Raw genomic sequence first — 27,038 nt, 5'->3', positions numbered from 1 at the left:
CCAATTTCCATTTGCTTTTTGATCTTCTGCTTTTAAGACATTTCAGCCAAGATCATCATTGGCCAAGTGCCAGGTTTTCTTTCAAGGCTCTGAACTTGTCATTTATCCTATATCTTTGTAGGTGGATTCCGTTTGTGACTGGCTGGGCCCAGGTAGACAGGGTTTTCCTGGTAAAGCCAAAGAAAAAGGGGCTTCTTACTAAAGGGTGGAAATCAAACTGAAAAATTTAAGACACCTCTTGTAAATGTCAGGGACTGGAGTGCAGTTCGTGTGGAAAGGTAATAATGTGATTATCAATTTATGAATGAATAATAAATTATGTGATCTAGATGAACCTGAGAGCTTCAGTGTCAATAATTATATGGCAATCCCATGAGAAATTTCTCCTTAAGTTTTATGATATATTTACTCTACTCCTTTTTTTAATATTCTCAGTTTAATTCTTCATCAGTGTTAATAAAAATATTCTGGAGTTGGGTCCATCGGGCATAAAAATTTTTATAAATGGTTCAACAGTTTATTGTGCTTTCCACAAAAATTGCTGATGGTTTTCTGTCTTGATTTTAAATTTTAAGGGCAAGAATTATGAAATATTTCCCTCTGTATTCCCCCAGCTCATAGCAGTATTATCCAGTTAGGAGGCATTAAGCCCACACACATAGTCACCATTGTCACTTTTCCACTAGTTGCAGTGCAGTGGGTTGGCCTTACCTGTTAGTCTCACACTCACGTATCTCAAGGAGTCAAGGACTGCCACTTTCTCATTGCGTCTAAATCCCATCTAGAGTTTTATTCTAAATGATGCCAAAGAAGGCGCTTATTAAAGTACCATTGTGCATTTCATCATGGGTAGGCTGCGAGAAATCATTTAATGGATGAACAACTCAGAAAAGAACTCTCACCACCCACACACATCGTGATAAAACAGGGCAGCGTCTTTGCACTTGCTTCAACAGCATAGCCTGAGAAGTAGTTCTGATTTCCATGTTTCTCCCCACTGTCTTACTTAGAATTTCAACTTCATCCCGGTCAGCTGCTGCATCGTTAAACAGAATGCCGCTCTGTCTTTGTATTTCCGAAACTCTCTTGTCTTTCCTGCGGACGGCACCTCTTTATGGCAGCCACATGCTTGCCAAAGAATTAAATCCCCTATGTTGCTTAGCCCCTTATTATTATTTTCAAAACACCAAAAAAAAAAAAAAAAAAAAAAAGAAAGAAAGAAAGAAAGAAAGAAAGAAAGAAAGAAAGAAAGAAAGAAAGAAAAGAAAGAAAGAAAGCAGAAGAAGTGGCGCGGGGCGGAGGGTGGGGGCGGTGGGGGGGGAGGACTTCCTTGCCCTTGTTCTTCTCTGCTGTTCCCATCGTAAGATGCTCCGTGGAAGGGAGCCGAGCGGTGGGCAGCGGCTGTGAGTCCCCGATAACGAGCGCCTCACATTTCCGTGGCATTCCCATTTGCTAGTGCGCTGCTGCGGCCGCACGCCTGATTGATATATGACTGCAATGGCACTTTTCCATTTGACATTCTCTCTCTCTCTCTCTCCCTCTCTCTCTCCCTCTCTCTCTCTCTCCCTGTGTCGCTTAAACAACAGTCCTAACTTTTGTGTGTTGCAAATATAAAAGGCAAGCCATGTGACAGAGGGACAGAAGAACAAAAGCATTTGGAAGTAACAGGACCTCTTTCTAGCTCTCAGAAAAGTCTGGGGAGAAGGGAGCCCTGCGTTTCCCCCAAGGTAAGCAAGGAAAACAGCGCTGACGGCTTGCCTAGGAAATTACTTCTTTCCAAACCGAGCATTTCATCCTCCTCGCAGACAAAGAGACAACCTTTAAATACCACTTAAATTTGCATTAATTTAATTTGCATTAATCTGTAGCTTGCTAGCATTGTGTTTTTTTAAATGAACGGGTCTTTGAAGTCTGTGACAGAGCAGGGGAGCCTCACAGAGCGGCTGGAAAATCTCTTTTGGTTTGACTGAAAGAGATTTGATTTTCAAACTCTCTGCGTAGTTAGATGTAACTTTGTAATGGTTCTTATATTTGACCCGGTGCAAGGAGAATGAGAAGCAGCTACTCGCCGACATGGATTCGTGGAGCCCCGGTATCTTTCCCACCGCCCTCATCCCTGCTACAGTGGGGGCACTATTAACGCGGGCAAGCCTTCGAGTTTAAAAGCGCACTGTTTACTTTTATTACTACTTCTGTATGCTGCTGATCGCCTGCCAGGGCTCTGCCGGAGTGCTTAGAATGACTTCAAACAATAGGCAACATTTATTTCTAGCTTTCTGTGTCACGCTTTGCAGGAATCTGGTTCCTTTGCACTCTTCTCCCAACGTGCAAGGACTCCACTTCCATAGATGCGGTCAGGAGCGCTGGGGAGAGAGGAGGATGGGTTTACTATAGGATTTTGATTGGGCAAAAAGTCTGAGGAAATGCATGCTGTTTGACTTGGCCTTATTGCAAAGGGTTATTTTTAGTAGTCAGCTTGTCCCTGCAGCCTGACCGATGCTCCCCTGTCCAAGCAGTGACCGGGAAAGGATGCACAGGGACCAGGACCTGTAGCAATGGCTTCTACAAACACCTGAGGAATAGTCGGAGGGTTCTTTCAAACTCCTGAATACAAGTTCTCTCTTTAAATGAACAATTGGGCTGTAGGAGGCCTGGGCATAACTCTTTCTTGGGGAACGGGAAGTTTGACTGTGTACAGAATGTTAATGACTCAGAACGCCCTGTAACTGAGGCTCATTGTAATCGAGGAGCCGAGGTTAACCTGCCTGGTCTCTGCTGAGATTCAGGTGCGGGAAAGGAAGCTATTGGGCAAGTTGGGAGTCCCACGTTCTCTGCTTTGTAACAATCATCAATAGCAGATACGGTTGCTATGAAACATGTCTCTTCGTTTCTGTTATTAGTGTATTTTAATTCCAAGGCGTTGGCATTGGCAAATTGCTCCAACAAGTAACATTAAAGATACCAGGCGCATTTGAAAACTTAGAGATGCCTAAAAGGCGGAGTTGGCTGGAGGTGCCTACCAAATACAGTGGGGACTGCAAGATGCTTCTCAATTGTGTGTGTAGACCAGAGGCAACCATCTGCCCATTTTCTTCTGACTAGTCTGGCTCCTGAAAGTAAATTCAGGGTCCTAGCCACCAATTATCATTGTGGAGTGGGAATGTGGTTTAGGAGGTACTTTTTTCTGATTTTCTCCAGTAACTAGCCTGATGAACCGCGTTGAATGAAAATTGGGCTTTTGAATTGAGCTAATTTACAACTTTGGGATAGTCACTATTTGAGAAAGCTTGAAAAGATACCATGGATTCTATGGTTATACAATTTGAAACCACTACTGTTAAACGCAGCATTTAGCTGCATGAAAACAAAACTGTCTTAAACTATTATTCAGATCATTATGTGAGAGGGTCTGAGCACAAAATGCAATGTTTTGCATCACTTACTTTAAAACACATTTGGTTCAGGTAAAAGGCTCAGGTCTTCTTGACCACTGTGTACCAAACAGCTGACACCCACAGATGGAAACACGCCTGTGGAGTTTTCAATCTTAATTTGAGTTCCAATGACACTGTCAAGGGGAGAATAAATCATTTTTCAATACATTTAACAATTTCCAACTCATTTATTTTCCTCAGCCCTTGACAAATGTGGTGAGTTTCTCGGAATTATAGCCGCCAATGGTGGTCGGCAATTTTTACTGTATTTTCAGGACTCACAATTCAGGTATACTATTATTCTTATTGGTTAATTATTCATGTCACCGTTCTTTGGATAAATTATGCTAGTCCTGATTTTCAGTCTACATGCCATCTCCAGTTAGATGTTGGAACTGAAATGGACTCTGCCAATGGGTAAACTGATCAATGAGTTCCTTGTTAAAAAGAACCATTTCAAATGACTGCTGGGACCTGGATTGACTTGAAATGATTGTCGCTTATCAATGGGTTTTATTTCCATTTCTGATTAAGGGGTTCCCCTTAGACCTGTGTCACTGGCTCTTGGGGACACGTCACTCACAGCTAGCACAGCCCGGATCTTTCCCACCTGGGTAGGAGAAGCCTGGAGAAAAGACAGTTTCTTCTTTCTCTGCTCCCTTGAGCACCCTTTGGAAAGGACCACGTGCTGTCTCTGTCAGGGATGGCTGTGAGTCATCTACTCAGCGGCTGCCATCAGGGCCACTTGATGAGTCATTGAATTAGAAACACGCACAGAGGAAGACGCTGTCACCATCTCCCACCACTTACTTGCCCCACCCCCGGGGCCAGAAACCAATGGCCTCTGGGCCTGGCCTCCATTCAAGGGGCCCCCGGGAAGAGGTTGCCCAAAGTCATTCCCCAAACCCGGTTCTCCATCAGAGCCACTAACAAACAGGGTTGCATTTAAATCATCTAGTCGTGGGGTGTCTGACTTGGGTGGGTTACTGAGGAAAAAAAAAAACAAAACAAAACCCTGAAGACGGCATCACAAGAGTCCTTGATTTGGTCCTTATCAGCAGCTAATCCGCCATGGTTGGATTAAAATGCCTCTGACTCCCCGGGGTGCCTGACTCACCCTAGCCAGCCCTCAGCTCCCTGGCCAGTGGCCTTCGAGCCCATCCTCAACTCTTCCCATGACAGTCAGCTAAGGCGACTATGTCCAGGCCCCCTGGCAAGCCGGTGGGAGCAGAAGGGATGGGGCGGCAGGTGGCAGGACTGCGAAGTGATAAAGCGGAGGAGGGAAGCTAGGCCCTGGGAGGGTGGGTGAGCTTCGAGGCCGATTGCTGTGGCCGGCCCTGGCTGTGATCAGCTGTCATTTCCTCTTCGTGTATGACACTGTGGAACATATTAAAATTTCTCTGGGATGGTATGTTTGGAATTCCTCTGATGCCCCACCTCACCAACTTACCCAGACAATAAAAGCAAGGTTGTAAGCCTTTGAACAGCTGGCAGGCTATATATTTCCCCTCTTTCTTTCGCATAATCTAATTCCGAAAAGAATCCAGCTAGACTGGCAGTGCCATGTCTGGGCACTTGTTTCCTGCAAGTCCTTCCTCCACCACCTCCTCCCGCCCTCCCTGGAATCTTCCTGGGTGGCATGTGGCTTTTCTTTTCTTTTGCTCTCCGCCACTCCCACCCCGCCCCCTTCTCCCTTCGCCTGAGCTCCTTCCATTGTGCGCCTGCTCTTTGCTCTGCCTGTTTTCCAGGCAGCCTGGGTCCTGTTCCATCCGGGGACAAGAGCCCAGGAGGTCTCCCCATCTCCATAGTATTCCCAGGATGTCATTCTTGGCAGCGCCTCGGCCGGCCCGGCTGATAGGATGGGGGGTCTTTCTTGGAGCGCCCGAGCCTGAACCCCCCTCGCAGAGAGGAGCAGCCTCATGGCTCCGCTGCCCTTTAGGCGGCTGGGAGCAGGGCTGGAGTGACCCGGGTTGGCGGGGACAAGCATACCATCACAGTGACCCGCACATCTCCGGCCCAGGGCTGGGGGTGGGGGCGCTATGGGAACGCCTGGATGCACTCCGGCCTACATTAAGAGAAATGTGGTGATTCTCTGTTTCAGGGAGAGAGACAAGCAACTTGGAAACAAAGCTCCCTGGGTCCTTGGGCCCTCCCCCGCCCCCTTGCTCGGTCAGTTCTTCCCTTCCCAAGGAGAAAGAAGGAGAGATGGGACTTTTAATTTGGTTTGCGCAGGCCTGAGTGTCTTTATGAAACCCATTTCGTAAGGGGGAAAGGGGAGAAATGGATCCTGGGCTGAGCTGAACTAAAAATGCATGGGGCTGGGGAGACGGGGAGGACTTTTTTCTTTTTTTCTCCCCCCCCCCCTTTTCTTTAAACAGTAGAACAACAGATTGGTTTCTGAGTTGCAAATGGAAGGAACTGGACTTCTCAATTAGACGTTCCCATTTAAGAGCCTCATGCAACCCCCTCTGTGCAGCATCCTTCAGAGATGCTGCTCATGTCCTTGGGACCAAAAGGTATTAAGGAGCAGCGGACAATGCAGCTTCCTATTCCTTTTCTTTTCCTGGGGGATTTGGTCGTCTTTTCCAAATTAACTCAAGTTCATTAAAAACACCCAAAAGGAAAATTTTAACACAGCTGAATTAAAATGAGTCTTTTCCTGTTCACTTGACAAGAAGTGGGGTTGGGGGCGGGGGGGGGGGGAAGAAAGGAAAGAAAAGAAAGAGAAGAAAGAACCAACTCCCCTCCTCTGCCACTTCTTGGGTTTTAATATGAATTATTCCATACAAGTCCCCAGGCTAGAAGATCTATTTAAAGACGCCTGGCAGCATGAAGGGAGAGGGTAAAAATACAACCACTCTTTTGTCCATCAAAGGTTTTCTTTGGGAGGACATTAAGAGCATTCCTATTTTCCTGTCTGCCCCTGCCAGTGGCAACATTCCAGCTGGTAGTGCCCACCATAAACTTCTGTGTTTAAGCCCAAGAGAAAACAAAGGGTGGGGAATCCTGCTGAAGCCCACTCCCCACCCCCGTGTGTGTGTGTGTGTGTGTGTGTGTGTGTGTGAGCGTGTGCGTGTGTGTGCGTGCGCGTGCCCGCGCATGCAGCGGGATGGGAGAGGCTGGTACCACAGTGAGTGCTGGCTTGGCTATGCGGGTTGCATGCTGCAAATTCACACACCCACACATTTGGGTTTCTGAGGAAGATCTTGCCGATGGCATTCTTCCTGGTGCCAGCTGCTCTCACATCTGCAAAGCTCTTTTCTCGTGGGTCTGGTAATAGTTTGCCTGGTGCCATTCATGCTTACTGTCCCCTCCTCGGAGTCTGAACGGGTGAGCACATACTGCTAAGAGTCACACCCCCAGACCCATTTTCAATAGTCAGGGCCTAACACCCTGGATGGGGTGCAGAATCTGGGACAACTCTTTTTTTGTTAGAAAGACTGCTGACTCAGAAAATTCAAAGAATGGGCAATTTATCCCTCCTGCTTAGAATCAGGAATTCATCCCGTTAGAGTCCATTTCACCCTGATGTCCAAATCGGCACGTGAACATTGACTACAGCTTTCAACTCAGCTCTATCAGATTTGCAGTAGATATGTTTTTCTTTTTGTTTTTTGACAAAAGCGAAGACTTTTTCATACTCTTTTCTCTCTTCCAAGGCCTGGCTCAGTCCCAGTTTTTTCTTTTAAACTGTGATCCAACCAATTGCAATATCCTTTAAAAATGAAAGGGCAACAGGTTAATACATTCAAGAAAGCTGATGAACTGTCAGAAAATGCTCAGGGCTGACCCTTCCGCAGTGCCACCAACCAACAATAGCCCTAAAGACGGAGTTCCCTCCCATCCTTCCATCAATAGGGAATACAAGTAGGAACAGAGCAGGCCATGGGAGAAGGAACAAAAGAGAAGGAAGAAGGATTATTTTTGATGTTCAAAATCTGTCACTGGAAATTTGCAAATAGCACAATTTCAGAAAGGGAAGCTTCCCTTAATTTCACCTACTCCCTCCCAGGAAGAGGGGTTTGAACTCTGAGGTTGCCTCCTTTACTTGACGTAAGAAAAGGAGGTCAATCCTTCCAGTGAAACAATATCCCCCTTCCTTAACTCTAAGACAATGTAGGCACACCCATTCCCCATATGGATGTGCAGAGTCAAAGAAATTAATCAAAGTCCGATTTTTCTTTACGGCGCCAGGCAATATTTAAGGACTTGATACATTTCTGTGATTTTCCCCTAATTATGGGAAATTACTTCTTTTCAGAATTTGACTTTTTCTTGGAGGTTGGAAATCCAAAAGTGACAGAATCGAATTGTTACAGGAGAACTGGTGATCCAAAGATGTAGCTTGAGTGTGCATGGTTTAAGTAAAGCAAAATCCAGACAGGAAACCAAAAGCCCGCTAAGTTCGGAGTTATTAGTAATATATTACTAATATAATTACTAATATATTATATTATACTAATGTTATATATTAGTATAATTATATTATAATCATCATTTACTATATCACTAATTACTAGTATAATTACATTATACTAATATTATATGTTAGTATAATTCTATTATAATCATTATTATAATATATTACTAATAACACTGAACTTAGTGGGCTTTTGTTTTTCTGCCTGGATTTTGCTTTACTTAAGCCGCACATATTTGAGCTACGTCTTTGGATCACCAGGTCTCCTGCAACAACTCGATTCATTTTTCTGTGATCTTCTTCTAACCGTGCCCCTTTGACATGAGTCTGTGTCCACAAGTGTTCCTTCTGGATGGCAACAGGATTGAATTCAGTGTTCAAGTCCCACCATTGGGCAGAAAAAGGCAAATTGAATGGGGAATGGAAAGACGGAGTTGCGCCTATGGTTTATGCCCCATTTCTAACTAAGGGAGCTACAGCTGTTAGGTGAGATTACTACCCACCATTCCAAAACGTTCTTGTGGGTGAGGAGATTCAAATGCAGCTTTGGAAACACTTTGCTGGACACTTTGAAGAAAAACCAACATACTCATTTGGCTCCAGGGTAAAAGGGAGCTTGCACCCTGAGCTAACGTTGGTCACCTCCCTTCTCCTAAGGCCATACCACAGCCAGCAGAGCCAGTGTCAAATGAAATCAGCACCAGGGTCCCCAGGACACCTGGGCACCTTTTCTTTTCCATGGGAAGAGGGTACATGCATGTTTTGGCGAGACTGCGTCCCCTGGGTTGGGTATCTCCGAACTGTCCTGCTTTCTGTCCAAAGGGTCTTACACAAGGTGAATAGTAGAGTGTGTCTCATTCTTCACATGAAACCCCCTTCCTAGGAGAGAGTGGATGAACTGAAGGGACCCTTCCCTTTCTAGAATTGTGCTATTTGAAAGGGCAGTGGCAGATTTTAAACATAAAGATTGTCCTTCTTCCTTCCCTTCTGTGATTTCTTTTGTGGCTTCTTCTCTCTCTAGTTTTATTCTCTGTTGATGAAAGGATGGAAGGGGACTCCATGTTTAGGACTACTGTTGATTTTTGGTGCCGCAGATAGGTCACCCGTAAGCATCTTCTGACAGCTCATCACTGTATCAGTCACAGCTTTTAGTGAAGTGGTAGGTTTATAGAAATAATCCAAACCCCCAGAGGAAGAGACTTCAGCCGTATCCTGCTGCTTGACACCTGGGTAATCAGACTTGGTCATTTGCAATTTATGTAAGGCTTGTTCTCTGAAAGTCAGTTAGTGATGTCAGCCATTAAGAACTCAGGAGTCCTTCCATAGAAACTATAGAAGCCCCTAGAAGCCCAGCACAGGATCCCAGAGCCATACCCAATGGGCAGCTCTTTTAGACCCAAGTCTGTGTCATCGTCATCATCAAATGGAGGAAGTTTTATTCTACCATAGTTTAGCCCTTCTCCTCTGTCCATTTGGTGGAAACTGTAAAGGAACACTATACATTTTAAGACGGTTTTAAGAAAATAGGAACTGGTTAAATATCCTTGCTAACTGCTTCCTGTTATTAACAAAACGTTATTAATTTATAAACCATATTAGTACATTCAAACACCAAGTTAACTGGTTATTAAGGGCTATTTTTATTTCAGGGCACCAATACAGCCTCCTCAAGGGGCAGATTCCTATAGCTTGGCCTTCAAATTTTGGCTCAGGCACCACATTAGAACTCATTTGGACTTTTCTGTAATTGTTAACTTCTTGAGTAAGACAGGAACTCTTCTCGTAGTATTTCTTTGGGGAATAGATAGCCCCGAAGCAGGTGTGTACTCTGAGAAGCGTGGGTAGAGTGAGTGAATGTTAGAAGTGGGTAGACCCATAGAACCATCTAGACCAATCCGTTCATTTTGTGGATGAGAAAACTGAGTCTCAGAGAAGGCAAGTGACTTACTCAAGATGGCACAGCCAAGGACAGGAACACAGGGCTCAGAGCTTGCAGCTCCGTGGAGCCGCCTTCCTGTCACCAGAGCAGACAGCAGTAAAATGCTCCTCCAGTTCCAGAAGGTTGTAGAATAGTGATCCAATATTTCTGACAAATGGGTGCAAAATACCGGGATACTAACAACAGAGGCTAGAAATGGGTTTGGGGAGGAAGCGATGAAAACTGTAGATAAGTGGGTGTTTGGATAACAATGAGCAGTTCCTCTGGATTTCCTGAAAGATCAGAATTTTAAGTTCCAGTCAGTCTCAAGGTCCAGTCCTCCCACACCAGTCCCTCCCCAGACACTACAACTATTCAAGCCAAGGACACACACACAGGTGGGGCCACTTGACAGGTGGCCAGAAATTACTTCTATTCCCAGTCCTTCTTTTTCACAGCCCTCTTTATCCCAGGCTTGTGATTTATTGCTCCTTTCCCAGACTACACTTCTCCTTCCCTTTTGCTTCCCCCATCTCTTTTTTTGCTCCATCACTGTCACTGCTGAGTTTGGCCACACTCGCCTAGTAAATGCAGGCTGGGAGAAGACAGACTATCCCAGACTGGAGAACTGTTATTAAATCACAACGGTGTCGTCTTTCTCCTCAGATGGCACTATGGGGGCAGGCTTTGCCTCCCGCGCTCCCCCACCTCAGAACAGCTCCCTCCCCACTGACCTTGTGTCTGCCCATCCTTGGAGATACCTGCGGGTGGCCCCCCCCCCCCCCCCCCCCCCGCAGGCTGGAGGGCTGGCAGTGTTCACGGTCAGGACCGCTGCCTCTCAGTCAGCCCAGGCTTGGCTTCTTGGCTGCTACTGATGTACTGCCAGATAGAAATAATATCAAAAACCATTCACTGAGCGCACGGGATGCTTTATAAAATTCAACATTGCTGTTTACAGTTTATAAATTAAGTGCCTTGGGAAGAGGCATCTGACTTATTCTCCCAGGCATTTCGTTGACTAGATCCAGTTGGAATTCTTTAAGTTCCTGTGAAGGAGCTACTTAGCATTTCACACTCTCTGATTAGACTTCGAGTTTCTTGCTTTTCTAATCTTAGTGTGACGTGTTATCTAGGGGCAAGCTTTCTTCCACCTTTAAGGCTCTGGGGGTTTTTGATGTTGTTGTTTTGTTTGTTTTTGCAAATCCTTGGAGAGAGGCTCTGTGTTCTGCCATCTTTACTTTACCCACGCCTGATATGATTGTTCTAAATTACAGTAAATATCAAATAATTCTATCTGTCACCCTGACGTCATTCCAAAGTCATTATATTTGATTTGCTTAACTTGATCTTCTTAGAAATGATGCAATGGTTGTTGCCTATGAATTAGATGCTAAGGGAGTTCACCAGTGTGTCCTCAAAATCACCCAGGCAGACAACAGGCCGAGACATTTTGCTTGTGGATGTAGTGAGCTGGGAGAGGGAACTAAACTAGACCTTTTTTTCCCCCCTGGCTGTTAATGTTTATCTGCTAGAGCAAAAGGAGACACATAGTAGGTGCTCATTGAATATGTGTGAAGTGGATATTTGTAGAAAGAAGCCATGGCAGAGGGGTGGGGCAATACCTGTATGTATTATACTGAAAACAGCCCGGGACTGGGGCAGGGGGTGATGTACAAATACCGAGCACTGCCCTCCCCTGCCTGGCAAGCAGGGCAAGGATAAGGCCACTCTTGGCACATGCCACGTGTCTTAGCCTGTTGCTGGAATCACTTGTGTGAAACCAGCACTTTCCCCTTTACCAGGCAGAAGGTCAGCCCAAGAGTGAGCTGATCTGTGGACACGACACAATCTCTCACCCAGGAGGCTGGGCCCACTGTAAGCTCTGCTATATTATTTCGCTGAGGATGACAGGTGGGGAAATCTGGGCACCAGTTGTTCTTTTCCACTGGTATCGTTTGGAGGGTAGCTCCAAAGTCGGGCACGCCAGCCTACGTGCCTCTCCTGCCGGCAGAGGCTCCACATTGAAGCTATTAGAATGTGGGCTCTGTACATCGGCCAAGTCCATGTCTCGGAGACTGTCCCCAGCACACGGAGCAGCCTGGGTCTATTGAGTTCAGCAAGAGAGTTGCTTTTCTCTCTCAGTCCATCACTAGCTGGGCTGATGTTCCAAGTCTTGAGAGGCAGCATTTGATTTTGATGCTATGTGGCTTTTTAAAAAATTAAAGCAAATTAGAATTAATTTTGTCTTGAGAACAGTGACAGGAGCTCCTGCAAGGCAGACGTAGATGCCCGTAGGCTGCCGTTAAACGGGGATCTCGAAGGGATGTCAATTTCCTCCATTCCTGGTTTTCCTCTTTGTGAGCACTTCCCCGGGCTCTCTGCTGCGCACATCCTGACCAACACAATGCTAAGGCAACTTGACTTAACATCACTTTTTTCTTGAGCATTATATTTATGTCTTCTTCAGCACTGCAGTGTTGGTTCATTCCATTTGAAAGCTTAAGGCATTAATTCCAATGTTATCTTGCAAGGATCACGCCTTCATGTCTTGAGGGTCTGTGAGTTCTATGCCGTATTTACATGATTGCTTGCATTCTCATTTCAGAGTTTAATATAACAACTGAACAAAAAACATCCTGCTTTATGAGTGTGTTGAAATGAAAAATCTATTTCTTATTAGTGGTGAAGCAATATTTCTTCTGTCATTCTTTTATACTTTATCTTTATTACTACTTCTGGGTTCAGCTTATCATCCCTAAAGAGAAAATCAGATATTAAAGTTTCATTTTGTGTGACACTAACTACCTCTTTATCAGTATCAACATCATAACATTTGCTTGCGAAAGTAAGTATTTTATTCACCTTTCAGGAAAAACCATTTTTCAAATGTGCTTGCAATTCAGAATTTTGCTACTAGGTGGCAGTAGTGCACAAGAACAAAATGGTCCACCTGGAGGACTATTTGACCAAGACACAAGGATGTCTTCCCATATTTATGAGGGATAAAAGCATATACTATTAAAATGCTCAAACTGGTACAAACATTAAACATCTATTAACTGAATTACTATTTTTAAGCCAAGCTTTCAAAAGAGAAGGTATTATTTTTTTAATGAAATTTTGAATTGGTCATACATTCACAAGTTCAAACATCTACAAATTTTTAAAAGGTATACAGTGAAAGGTCTTTCTCCCGTGTCTGTCCTCCAACTCCCACAGGTAACTAACTGTATAGTTTCTTGAGTATCCATCCAGAGCTTTTCCATGTAAATAACAAATTAACACAAATATATATTCTTGTCCCTCCTTGTTTTAACACAAATCAGAATAGTTTCTGCATCCTTCCTCACAGAGTTGCGTGGTATTCCATTGTATGAATGTTGTAGATTTAATCAGTCCCCGACTGATGGATATCTTGTGCTGTTTCCAAGTTGACGCTCTGATAACCAGTGAATAACCATATGCTTGTGTGATCTCCCATGGAGCCTAGTTCTCAGAAGTGAAGTTACTGCATCTAAATCATACGCGTTTTCAATTTGAATAGCTGTTGCCAAATTGGCTTCTACCGAATTTGCACCACTTTTCACTGCACTCTCTCCAACATGAACCTGTTTTCCCACAGCCCTGCCAACAGGGTGCACGATCGATCGGACTTTGTAATTTGTGTCAGGTTGACTGGTTGCACAAAGTACCTCAAAGTACTTTAATTTTCATTTCTCTCTGATAAGCGATGGTGCCCATCTTCATTTATGTTTCTTTTTCTTGGGAGAAGATGCAAATGCCGACATGTACAACCATACAGACACACAGAAAGGGTTTTCCTGTTGATGATGTTGTTTGTTTTGACCATTGTGCTGTATGCATGCTTTCCTTTCATTTGCTTTGCTCATTTACCCATACCCCCCACCGACCGTGGCTCTGAAAAGAAGTTGCCGGCAGTGGGGAGGGAGGGTCAGGACTGGAATGTCTGCTGTTTCCCTTCATCCCTTTGCCATTGGCTCCTGGGGGAAATATCTGTCGACTGGAGTGGTGAAAGGAGAAATCTAATAAATTCTTTTCCTGAGACTAATTAAGGCTTCAAAGAGATAGATAACCACTGGGGAAAATATAGTCATATTGAAACCAGGAAATGGTCAGTAAAACTGCAGCCTCTCAACATGGAACCCAAGAAAGCACTGGCTCTTTGGGCTGAAGTCTTGCTGAGTTTCAGGGTCGTGTGCATCGGAAAACCTAGGATACATAGCTGAACAGAAAACAAAAATGCTCTTCTGCATCCTTTGCTGATTTGGAGCTTTAGGCTCAGGTTGGATCGATTTTCATGAGCTGTTGCCATGAGCAGACATGTGAAGGAAAGTAGTGCAAAGTTGTATGAAAATATAGTCTCCTTGACTTTGGGATTATCTCCTACCTATGGGGATGATGGTACCTGGATCCATAAGGATCTAAAACATTGGCATTTTAGAGCACGAGGGGGCTGCAGACACTGTTCCTTTCCAACCCCCCTACTCATCAGATGAGGAGACTGGGGCTGGAACAGTTTAAATGACCTGTACAAGGTCCCCCAGCTAATTAATGGCAGTGCTAGAGTCCAAGTGGGTCCCCTCCCCTCGTTATACTGTTCCCTGCCCTCCCTGCAATTTATAAGGCTTCCCTGCAACACACATGCTGAGGTTTTGCCATTGCCAGGGATGCTCTGCTCTGAAACAGCCCTACATCACACACCCTCTTCCACTTGGGATCCCCTGCCTGACAATCGCAAGACAGCTAACTGATGTTAAGGGGGCTGGGGTCACTCTATTAGAGCAAAACTCATTGACTTATATGGACTTGAATGTCTAATCTTCGTCTTATCAATGCTTTGTCCTCTGTATTCAGACTGTCCCTGAGTAGGAAGTTTTTGGTTTTTTTTTTTAAAGTTGTACTAGGAAGCAAAATAATCACACTTTTATCTGAAATATCTTTGAAAGTTTTTTCTGAAGCTTTAAGTATCATGTTCTTTTTGTTTTAGATGTAATGGCATCCCCCAATTTTCCTACATGGTTGAAAATATTTTTGATACTCTCTGTCTTCCTGTGCGATCATGGTGGTCATGCCTGGTGGGGAAGGTGGTTAGGGAGGTGATTTGACGAGATCTCTGGACTCAAGTCCTTTCTCCAAGAGGTATATGGTTAAAAGAACAAAGCAAATTTCAGGTATGGCATGGTCCCACTTTAATGATAAGTCTCTGTTCCAACAACCAGTTACTTTTTCAAATTATACCATGTGCCGGGGCTTTACAAAGGCTCTTCAGAAATGCGTAGGTCTGTTAGCAAATACACATGTGTTGCCTTAACCATACTGGAAGCCAGTTAACAGAATGTGTATTTCAGATGCAGTTTGTCATCGATTCTGGGAGGCACGGGGCTTCAAACAAAAACAGGACGAGCCTGGAGTGCAGAAGGGGAAAACTAGGTGGATGGGTGGGCTGGACTTGGACTTGGGAAACGTATTTCCTTCCTGTGGGACCTGGCCTGTGTTCGTTTAGTGTTGACTTGCCTCCTCTGTAGCCCTGTAAGCTTACTGAGAAGCCAAATAGACCCTCCCGCCCCCAACAGCCAGGGATAAGGATGAGACCACCCAATTCAGTTATGCTGTGGCCAGAACCACATGTTTAATCTTTACTATGGGTTCAAACTATCCTTGCTCCTAGGAACACGGACTCCAGCAATTAAAGTCAACATGTGCTTCCATGAAACCATTGTGTCCACCTCCAAATGATTATAAATATGTACCATAAGCTATGGTGGGGGGGTGGAGCATGAACTGGATGACGACTTATGCTAATGACACTGCAGAAACCAATATACGCCACTCAAAATGACATGGAAAGATTCTTCGATACCTCCTGGGTTCCATTCTTTTTTCCGGGTGTCTCTGGGGAAAATAATTTCTGTTTTCATTCCAGCTGTGCAGCAGATACTGGGATGATGGATGGCAAGTGCGAAGAGTAAGACCAAACTCCGTCATACAAAGGACAATGACAACCAGAAAGCTCCAACCGGATCCTGCCCTTTCCTTGAAAGGAACTGGATCCTAGGAGGCGAAGGCATTTCCAATTTTTAGTCCTCTGCCTCCCTCTGCTGTTCCTCTTGAGAAGTTTTCCCTTACAACAATGAGAAATCATGTACTAGCGGCATCCTTTTCTATGCTATCCCTGCTGGCGCTGATGGGAGATACGGACAGCAAAGCAGACAGCTCATTCATGATGGACTCCGACCCTCGACGCTGCATGAGGCACCACTACGTCGATTCTATCAGCCATCCGTTGTACAAGTGTAGCTCAAAGGTAAGATCAAGCATTAGTTCCAGAAACAGGAGAGAAGCCATATTCCTTTGTCAGGGGGATGGAGAACTCTGATCGCAGCCCAAACCTGAGGTATATGGCCAGCCCCGCAGAGAATCATGCCTTTAGGGTTTCCCACCAGGCTTTGAACTTTTGTCAGTAAAACCGCCTAATTGACCGTGGGGCACACCAGCCAGCTTCTCTCTTTTCCGGCTGCTCAAAATCAATAGGAAAGGCTGGAAGGTTCTCACAATCAAACTGGTGCTAGACACAAGGTGAGAGGGATGTGTTTCATTGCGGGCTGTGAGATTTATAGGCGGTAGTGGCCTTTTTCAAGAAAGAAAAGTGGAGTCTGCAAGTGGAAGGGAATCCAAGAAATATGACTGAGCAATGAAACGTACTCTTCTAAGAGTTTCCTAGCAAAATAGTTGGTCACCAGCCTTGTGGTCCATGCCTTTCTCTACCTTCCATGTTTATGTCAAAATGATTTCAAAAGATAAATGACAACTTGATAATTGATCAGTTTTACCTTGATTATCCAAGTCATTCTGATTTGGAATGGGTTGTACATTCCTGGCACAGGAAAATGATGTCTCAGGGTTGAGACAGGGTGTATGAAGGAATGCCATGCTTCAAAGGCCGCCAAGAGTGGCCAGCCACATGGACCACCCAGAAGGGAGGCACGTAGTAGGGAGACTGTCGCTGTCCCCAGTCACATAAGTGAAATTTGCCCACATTTGGCAAATAAGAATTTGTTTAACCCAACCGCAGAGATTTTTTCACTCTCAGTCTCGAGACTAAAACCACTTAAACATTCTCATATGGCAAGTATTTTTTAAATTACCAGTATAATTAAGAAGTTCTGGTAATATCAACCACTAGAATTGAGACCATAGAAATTAATGTTTCTCCCTTCCATTTAAAAACATGACTTCCGTCCGCCTTTAAAATTTCCGTAACTCCTCTGATTATAGCTCAATGATTATGGCTTCTTTTAGTTTAGGGGGATCAGAATTTGGGGTCAATCACTTTAACCGAAACTTCCTGGCTCTTTATTTGTACTTGCAGAACTAAAAAAAAAAAAAAAAAAAAAAAAAAAAAAGATACATTTTTGCAAGACTGCAATCCCTTCTTAGAAAAAAAATAACTAAAACAAATTGAGAAGAAAGATAGGACATGCTTTTACAACTGTGATTGCTCAGAAAATGTAGGTCTGAGCAAGGCTGACTGGAGCAATTATTAGCTTCTCTTCTGCTCCCCCTACAGAGAGCAATGTGTCAATGTGATGAACAGAAAAATTGGAGCATCTGTAAAAACGAAAAAAAAAAAAAAATCTGAAAAGATTCGGCAATTAATTAAGGAAAGGTCAAATAAGAGATACCATTAACTGGAACACAACAAACTCACAGTGCTTGAGAACGAATCCTAGAAACAGACTTTAGTCTACCTTTGTTCACCTCTGTTTCTGCCAGAATACCGTGATAAATAGCACAAAATTGTGATTGCAAAGAGATGTTTGTAATTTCATGGGAACAATCTGTTTTCAAACATCCCAAACTATCCCGAATATAGCAATAGTTTTATGTACATGGTGCTTGTAATTATAAACTTTTCTTCCCTGGCCATAAAATATGCCTGGCAGAATCTCAACTACCCAGACCTTTTCTGGATTAGAGTTTCTCTATGCATCCAGGAACGAGAACTGTTTCTCATTTTGAGATATTCTATAATTCTTCATTCTCACAGACTCAGGCTGGTCTTCTCTCTAACGGGTCTCATTTAACGAAATTGTACATCTTTACAGAGTTGGGATAAAACATTTAGCCTGTGTCTCAACAATAACCCATGGAGGTTTTTCAAAAGAGGAGACTAGGGTAGATTTTTCCTCTAGGCAAAAAATTTCCCCTTAACATGATGTTCAAAGGCCATTATTTACTAGACAATGCCTACTGTTTGCCTGTCGATTGTTAATGCTACCCGACTCCCGTTTATCCAGTGTCTGGCTTCGGGGAACGTGTGATCCAGGCTCAGGGAAGGAAGAGCATGTGCTTAGACACCTAATATGTGTCAGGCACCTCATACTATATGATCTAATCATTGCTGACAATCCTGTGATGGAGGGCATTATAATTCCCATCTTACCGATAAGGAAAACTGAAACCTGAAGGAAGTATTAAGTAGATTCCTCAACATTGTTTAGCCCGGAAGTGGCAATGTCTGCCTTGGAGCGTTCATCTTTCAATTCATTCATCTTCCACTTGGCTCTTCCTATTGGAGAAATGCAAATAGAATGTAGGAACCACTATTTCGAAGTCCAGGCTCAACTTCTGGTCTGCTGAAAATAATGATTTCTACTCAGCAACCTTTGCAGAAAATAGAAATAATAGTGAAAGTTTTTCTGGGAGCCTTCCATGAGATTGTCTGTTTCCCCTAGCTCTGAACTTGCAGCTGGCCAGCCCTGGGGTCCTGTCACTCATCATCCAGCAATTCAGGAAAGGGTTGAGATGGAGTCAGGCAGAAAAGACTGGTCGCAGTGGTCCTTAGTACTAAGGAGGTCAGTGTGGCCACAGATTAAGATGTGCCCAGTTTTCAGTGGCAACACTTCATAGGATTGGGTACAAAAGATGCTAGGAGTGGCAGCTTCGTTGATAATCTCCCCTGAAATTTTTAGTAAAGGTAGAAGAGCAAACAAAAGAGCTCTCTGGCATATAATAGACATTAATAAATGATAGGATGATCTTTTTCTGTTTTTTTTAAATTTTTATTGATGTATAGTTGATTTACAATGCTGTCTTAGTTTCAGGTGTACAGCATAGTGATTCAGTTATACATATAGATTTTTTTTCAGATTCTTTTTCATTATAGGTTATTACAAGATATTGAATATACTTCCCTGTGCTCTACAGTGGGTCCTTGTTGTTCATCTATTTTTTATATAGTAGTGTGTATATCTGTTAATCCCAAATTCCTAATTTATCCCTCCCCCAGACCCTTTGGTAACCATAGCTTTTTTTTCTATGTCTGTGAGACTATTTCTGGTTTGTAAATAAGTTCATTTGTATCTTTTTTTTTTAAGATTCCACATATAACTGATGTCATATGTATTTGTCTTTGTCTGACTTAAATGATAGTATGATCTTGACGATGAAGTTATAAACTGGACAGGTGTTTAGACTTACTTTTCTATTTCAGTCACCACTGAAACCTCAGTAACTATTGGGATCTCCTATAGCCTTAAAGGATTAGGAAAATGAACCTCACTGCGGTTCTTGTTAAACACAGAAACCTGGCAGGGGTTGGGAGCATGCAGAAGGGCAAAGTAAGTGTAAGCCACTGTGCTGGATGCTCGGGGCGGGGTGGAGAGGTCAAAGCAAAGAGAAACAGATCCTGCTGTCTGACCTCCCTTCCCAGGTGAGTGGAAGAAGGGACCAGAAGTGGTGTGTTCTGGATTTGGGCCAGGGACGGGCTTTCAAAGGACCGAGGCTGGGACACTGAACCGGCAGGGCAGGCTTGTGAAGTCTGAGTTGGGTGAGGAGTGGGAGATGGTGGCCCCCGAGCCAGGAGAGGGGAACCAGGGTATGTGGTTGCCTGAACTCTGCAGGGCCACAGGAACAGGTGGGGATCCCAAAGGGGGACCACAAAGGAGAAGGAGGAGGAGGAGGGTCCTGGGGACAAAACGTGGGGAAATTCCTTGAGGAAAGGGAATCTGTCATGCCATGGGCCAAGCCTTGGGGTTGGGAGGGGTGTTTAGGACCCCAAGCCATCTCCTGGTGCTGCCCCTGAAGCTCATAGCTTCATAGAAGAAATGACGGGGGTGGAGGTCGGTAATATTGAGTTTATAACCCAATTGACTACCTGGCAGATATGACTTGATTTTTTAGAAAGCAACACATTTATACTGAATGCCTACTAATGCAGGCACTGAGCTAGGACTTGAGGCACAAAAGTCAAAGAAAACACAGACTACGTTTTGGCCCTCATGGTGCTTACAAAGTAAATGGAGGAGAGAGGGAAGGGAAGCATTCTGTGTGCAAAAGCCTCTTCATGTCAGTTTGAGTTGTGACCAGAGTGAAGGGACCAGATTCCAGTTGGGGTTTGCAGAGTTCCCACCCACCTTATTGGAGCTCTCACCTCCTCCCCCGACTGCTTCATTCCCCTGGTTGCCATTTTGCAGATGCCCTCAGCCTGGCACAGACCCTTCAGGGGTTGATCTGGGTCTCTGGAGATGAACTGAACTGTCATTTATTGAGGGTACTGGTGAGGTGAAGCATGGGAGAAGCAGAGGTGAATCTTGTTCCTGAGGAAAAAGAGAGGTGATTCAAGGGATGTCACGGAATAAGGGATACACAGTGTTCAGTGCTGAGAAAAAGGCAGAGTATATTTCTCACTCAGCTGAGATAAAATAGCCAAAACTCTATTCTAGGATGGGACAGGTGGGTGATTATTCCGATTTTGATGGAGACCATGGCCTGAGCCAGGAATTCACAGGGCTCCACATCACAGGAGAGGAAAGTGGCTTTGGAGATGGTGAGTCTTTCAACAAGGGATGATGAGAACCAGCTGTGTTTGGGTTTTCTCTCACTTGGAAGACGGTTGGGTATTGCAGCAAAGACAAAACTGTCTAAGAACTGTGGTAGGTCACCAAAGAGAGCGGGAGTCTGAGGTCTCTGGGTGTAATCCTTGGTCTGGACCCAGGAATCACAGCTGGCTACAACCCTCCCAGTGTAGCCTGAACTTGCCCATGACCGACATTAGCATCTTCGGGAACTCAAGGGCTCGAAAGGCTGACTTTCATGGCTTAACAATGTAGCACCACGGTTAGGAGAGAGTGCTCAGAAACCAGACTGTCTTGGTTCAGAATTCTGGCCCTTTATGGTATAGCTATGTGATTTCAGGCTGGTAACTTATCTTCCGCCTTTTAATTTCTTAATTTGGAAAGTGGGGAGAGTTTACCTTTTGAAATCGTTGTCAAGTATTAAGTTGCCTATGAAGGGCTTGGCTCAGTGCCTGGAGCCTAGTAAATGTTCAATACGTGTTATATATCATCATCCTTACTATTCTTTTATTATTGCCCAAGGTCCTTTCACTTCTTTTAGCCTCAGCACGTGGAAATCAGATTAGAACACGAAGGAGCCTATCCTTGAGCAAATACTCTGGACCCAGCAGCTCTGTTCATGTTAGAAGGAACTAGATTTCACATCCGACCGGAGCCAAGTGACTCCAAGTTTGGGGGGATCCAAAGGGGGTTCCTGGAGAAGTTGCTTAGCTTTCTAGCATCAAGCCGCTTGTTTGGGGAAACATGAGATAGCAAAAATTAAACTGGACCCAAAGCAGATAACGTGTCTGTCACCCACCTGAACCGTGAGAAGTCATGGAAGGTCATATGAACAATAATCACCTATTGAACCCACTCTTCTAATGGTGTGGCTCCACGTGGGTTCTTTGTCCAAAAAAGTTCATTTCTTGATCTGATAACAGAGCAGTGTGGATGCTCTCCATTAAGAGCAGTTATGTGCAGTGCAATGTTAATAAAATACAGCCAAGTCACCCACGTGTGAGGAATGTGCATTGACCGTAAACTGGGGGCCAGTGTGTTTTGGCAGGTGAGCTGATATTTGAAAGTTTCAAAGGTTTATTGAACTGAAGGGTGAACTGGCTAAGGAGTTAGAAAGTGTGTTGTACCATCCAGTGAATTGCCGGGAGTCCCTAGGAGTCCTGAAATCACTGGAGGATGGAGCTGGGCGAGGGTCTCGACAGTGGAAGAGATACTTAGGACTGCCATGACTCTTACAAGATTCAGCTCTGCTTAAGTTTGATGATGTGTCCCAAGAAGCCCATAAGAGATAGGTCAAACTTGTGTGGTTATGATATGGTTAGGACTCCCAGAGGCAGGTCAAAATAAATTAGAGTAGGGTGTGAGTTGACCCATGCCTCGGGAAAACATCTTAATATCAGGAGGCAAGATATTATAATGGTTTAGACCATGGGATCGTTTGAGACAAACTTGGGTTTGATTTCATTTCTGCATTTTACCAGAGATGTGAGTTTGAGCAATTTACTTAAACTCTCTAAAGCCTCAGTTTCCTCAAATGTAATAACAGTACAGATAACAGTAGCCCCTTTTGCAAGGATTGTCATGAGAATTAAATGAGATTAAATATTGTAAGCACTCAATAAATGTTAGCTGCCATCATTATTATGAGCTGAATGGTCGCTATCTAGTGATCCACCTAGAGTGGAGCCCCTCAAAATTTAAAAGGTCCAGAGCTTCGCTACTCAAAGTGTGGATTTTAGCCAGCAGTACCGGCATCAACCAGAATCTTAGGAGAAATGCAAAATCTCTGGCTTTGCCAAGAACTACTTGAGCACTATCTGCATTTTAACAAGAGCTTCCGCTGATTTATACACACATTACAGTTTGAGAAGCTCTGGTCTGGAAGAGGTCAGAAGCTGTTCATTAAATCTGTAACACAGGTGAGGCATGGCAGAGACTAAAATGTGAATATCAAGAGTAGAACCCCTTCTATTCCTTAATGTCACTCATTTACAGATCTTATCTTCCAAACTCCCTGCTTTACCCCTTCAACACACATACACCACACAGGGCCAGAGTTTGATATAGTTTCTAGCTTTGAGATGGGCTCTATATACAGTTGACCTTTGAACACATGGCTTTGAACTGCGTGAGTCCACTTATATGTGGATTTTTTTCAATTGTAAATATTACAGTACTTCACGACCTGTGGTTGGTTGGGACAGCCGAGTGTAAATTACTTGTGGATTTCAGAATGTGTAGAAGGATGGAGCCCTTGACCCCCAGCATTGTTCAAGGGTCAACTGTACTAGGACTCTCCCAGAGAGGAGATTTGCATATATGTTGAGAATGTCAAGGGCCAGATAAATTGCTTCATAGTCTCTTCTTTGAGGAAAGGGCATTTGAATTCGGCAATGGAGGATAGTTGGGAATTTCATTAAGTCCAACCAGGAGAAAAGGGCATTCATGAGGGAGGAAAGACGTGAGCAAAGACAAGAGGCAGGGAATTTCAGGGCAGTTCCATCGACTCCTAAATAATTAAGCTTGATCTGAATAAAGAGAGGGTGATGAGAACAGTTACTTCCCAACAGTAAGATTGGAAAAGACCTGAAGAAAACCAGGTCACGGAGGAGCTTAATGTCTGCTGAGGATTTTGGATTTTATTCTGAAGGCCGCGGGCAGCCACTGAAGGTGTTTATTGTACATGTCTGTGCATTTTCCTTGCCCAGAAAGTCTAGCTCCTGAGGAAGGGGGACCTATTGGAGGTGGCCCCAGAGTCTTCAGTGCTAGAGCTTTTTTTTTTTTTTTAAAGTTAATTCTTTTTTTTAGGCTAACTTATTTATTCATTTATTTTTATTTATTATTTTTTAAAATGGAGGCACTAGGGATTGAACTCAGGACCTTGTGAATGCTAAGCATGTGCTTTACCACTGAGCTATACCCACCCCCACCCTGAGTGCTGGAGTTCTTTTCCTTCAGAATGAGCTAAAGATGGGGCTTGAGACCTTGAAGACTTTTAGTGAAATCACAAGTGGGTTAGTTCTACAAATGGCCCTAGATTGCTGACTTGGTCACATTACAGACAGTGCTAGTTGCCTGGTCATTCAAGGTCTGCATTTGGTTCACCCGTATGTGTATCATTTGGGTACGATGCACCACCATGTCTTTGCCCTTCTGAATTAAGTATGTTGGCACAGGTTAGCTATATCCATTCAGACTCAAACTGGATCTCTAAGGACTCCATTTTGGGAGGTGATTCTTTGACTAACTGCTTAATCCGCCTAATAGGTGATTAGAGGTGAGCAAATTTAAAGGTATTCCGAAGAGAGATGTCAAGGAGTTATTTCCATGTACTAGCAGGGGTGGGGAGAAGGGACTGGGAGGACCTAGATCTGTCTCTCTCATTAGAGTGATGGGATGGTCACCAAGGATTGGCCCATGTGATATAGACCTGTGGCATAATCTCTCAAAACCTATTTCTGATCATGTTTGTTTCCCCTATCAGTGTGGAGAGCAGGCAGGATAGAATCAGACTTTAAGAACTTCAAAATGGCTTCCAGCTGCCATTTTCTCCCTGTCTCTGTGATCTTTCAGAAAATAAATCAGTAGGTCTAGTCCAACTTACTCTTCCCTAAGCCCTGCTAATTGTGTCCTAGTATCTCATATTTTCTTGACGGTTGCTAAGAGATTGTTAGATTCATCCCAGCATCTTCTCAGATAATGATGCTAATGATCTATAATTACTGGAAGTCATCTTCTCTTCATTTTGGAAAATGGGCAGGCCATTTCTTTCTTTTAATTCTTAGGTATTCAATTCTGTCCTGCAGAATGATGTCCGAGATAATAGCTGGTGAGTTTCAATAGTAACTGCTAATTCCTAAAATGCCACGAGGTAAAGATTTCATGCCTATTTATGTATCTTTTAATTTTTATTTGAATGGTTGCACTTTGTCTGTTCTTACTGTGGGGTCTGGAATTATAGCACAACTTTTTCCTCCATCACTTAATATGAAATTCACCAAGCAAGACCCTCCCATATAAACGTAGCCCAATAATCTCAGGTTTCCCCCGCCTACTGTGCCCCAATATATAAGGTTATATAGTTTAATGAATCAACCTGCTCACCATATTCCGCCCATGACAGCCACTCCCAGGATACCAGGATTTATGTATGGGACATATAAATCAGCCCCTGCTCCGTCCTTTTATTCTGTGTGCAAAATATGGAGTGTGTGTTTATGTCCATTGCTTTGGGGATAACTTAAAGGAGTCTGTTTACTAAAGCCACGTTAAGAGCCACTATAAAGAACACACAGCCTCTCCTACTGCAGCCCAAGCTTTATTTATCATCCTGACCTACCTTTGGAAATGGAGATGATCAGAATGAATGCATCCTAATGTTTGCCCTAAATGATGCTGAAAATGCCGTTGTGCAAATCTCAGGCTCCTTCAGTGTATAAGCCCAGAAGTGTGATTCCAGGGCCCAAAAGGTATTGTTTCTATTTCAGTCTCTTGTTTCAAGTTGTAGTGCCCAGAATATTTCTTAAGTATCACATAAGTTAGCCTCTTTTCCTTCTTCAGTAACAATGTTCCTTTTCTTTAATAATTCCTGGCAGATAACAAATTCCTTTTTTTTTTTCCTGTAGTCATTTCTTATTTACCCCCTGATTGCAATTTGGAGTGACTTTCTACAGTTTGAGACCACTGGACTGCTGGTGGACTACCACCTGTCTGAAGAAATTTCTTTTATTCTTTGGTTTTTACTTGCATATCATCGTGTTGGTGGGTCTCGTCTAGTGGTTCTCAACCCTCAGTGCACTTCAGCATCACCTAAAGAGCTTTGAGAACCACAAAAGCCTGGGCTATACTCCAAAGAGTTTTAGTTCAATTGGTCTGAGATGGGACCTGGATGTTGACATTTTAAAAGCAAGTTTGCCAGGTGGATCCGACGTGCGACCAGGGTGGAGAGCAACTGGTCTCATCCAGCTAGAATTGGCAAGGAGTGTTTGAGCCTTTTAGAGGATGCTGTGAAGCCTGGCTAAGGTTTCGGCTTCCCCCGTGGGGGTAACTGCTTCTTTTCTCTCCCTAGATGGTACTCCTGGCCAGGTGTGAGGGGCACTGCAGTCAGGCGTCACGCTCCGAGCCCTTGGTCTCCTTCAGCACTGTCCTCAAGCAGCCCTTCCGCTCCTCCTGTCACTGCTGTCGGCCCCAGACCTCCAAGCTGAAGGCACTGCGGCTGCGCTGCTCCGGGGGCATGCGACTCACCGCCACTTACCGGTACATCCTGTCCTGTCACTGTGAGGAGTGCAGCTCCTGAGGCCAGCTGTTGAGTGGCTTCTGGATGGGACAGCCTCCCCCCTCGCTGAGGCAGTTCAACCGGCCATGAAAGGACTGGCAAGAGAAGAATTAAAGAAAAAAAAGATGTAGCAATTCCCACGGGATTCTGCATATTCTAGTAATAAAGACTCTACATGCTTGTTGACAGAGATACTCTGGGAACTTGTTTTCCATTCCCATCTCCTTTCCCTGGTACAATTTCTTTTGGTTCTTTTTCGGATCCAGGCATCTTCCCCCTTGGCACTGAGTGCTGTTTGGGTTCCAGCAATTCAGCGTTACTGGGAAAAGTGGTCCCCCATGCAAGAGTAGGTCAGGCTGTCACTGTTTGGTGCAGATTTAGGGAAGCATTTGCTTTGGGAAACAGGAAAGCTCGATTTTTTCTGGGACATCATCTGGCTTTTTTTTTTTTTCATCTTGTCATTTGGTCTAAGGTTGCCATTGATGCTAAAGGTTACCGATTTCAAATTCCAGGCACCAAGCATGTGGATATGTTTAGCCAGATTTACTCACAGCCAGCTAACTGACATTAAAATAACTAACAAACAGATTCTCCTGTGTAATACCAGAACTCCTGATAGCCGTAATTAGTATCCAGAAATGACTCTGGGGAAGTAAAAGTGGCATAAAGAATTTGTCACCTTGAGACTCTCTCAGCTAAATTATGGTAGAATTTTGTAAGGGAGCAGACTTTTAAAGACCTGCACAAATACAGATCCTGCACTGACTTCGAAAAAGGCATATACGTACTAGTGGCATGGAGAATGCACTATACTCATGCATGCAAATTAGACAACCGAGTATGAATCTATTTGTCGGTGTGCTATAGCTTTAGCCATGTCGTGAGCATCATTCTCTAACATCCACTCCTCCATGTGAAGCTTGCTGCCAAAATGGCGGCCTGGCTCATCTTCTGAACATTTGGTTCCAATATAATTTGGTCCTTGAGGCTCAAATTTTGAGTTATTCCCATGTTTTGAAATAAAAAGAGAGTATCTTCAAAATTTTGACTGTGTAAGGATTGTTTTTTCCCACTCAACTTCCTACTATGATGCATCCCCTATGGTGTGTGGGGG

The 27,038-nt window shown here is 44.1% G+C and overlaps 1 protein-coding gene across 1 annotated transcript; it reads left to right on the top strand.

Moving 5' to 3' along the window:
• The first annotated feature begins 1,369 nt into the window (after nt 1-1,369).
• On the top strand, nt 1,370-26,969 carry NDP (norrin cystine knot growth factor NDP). The gene is made up of 3 exons (XM_006193365.3): nt 1,370-1,727; nt 15,717-16,097; nt 25,718-26,969. The coding sequence occupies exons 2-3, from the start codon at nt 15,924-15,926 to the stop codon at nt 25,943-25,945; spliced, it is 402 nt and encodes a 133-aa protein (XP_006193427.1). The 5' UTR covers nt 1,370-1,727; nt 15,717-15,923; the 3' UTR covers nt 25,946-26,969.
• The last annotated feature ends 69 nt before the right edge of the window (nt 26,970-27,038 follow it).

This window comes from Camelus ferus, chromosome X, assembly GCF_009834535.1.
Source record: "Camelus ferus isolate YT-003-E chromosome X, BCGSAC_Cfer_1.0, whole genome shotgun sequence".
Lineage (NCBI taxonomy): Eukaryota > Metazoa > Chordata > Mammalia > Artiodactyla > Camelidae > Camelus > Camelus ferus.
This window is presented reverse-complemented; position numbering and strand designations above follow the sequence as displayed.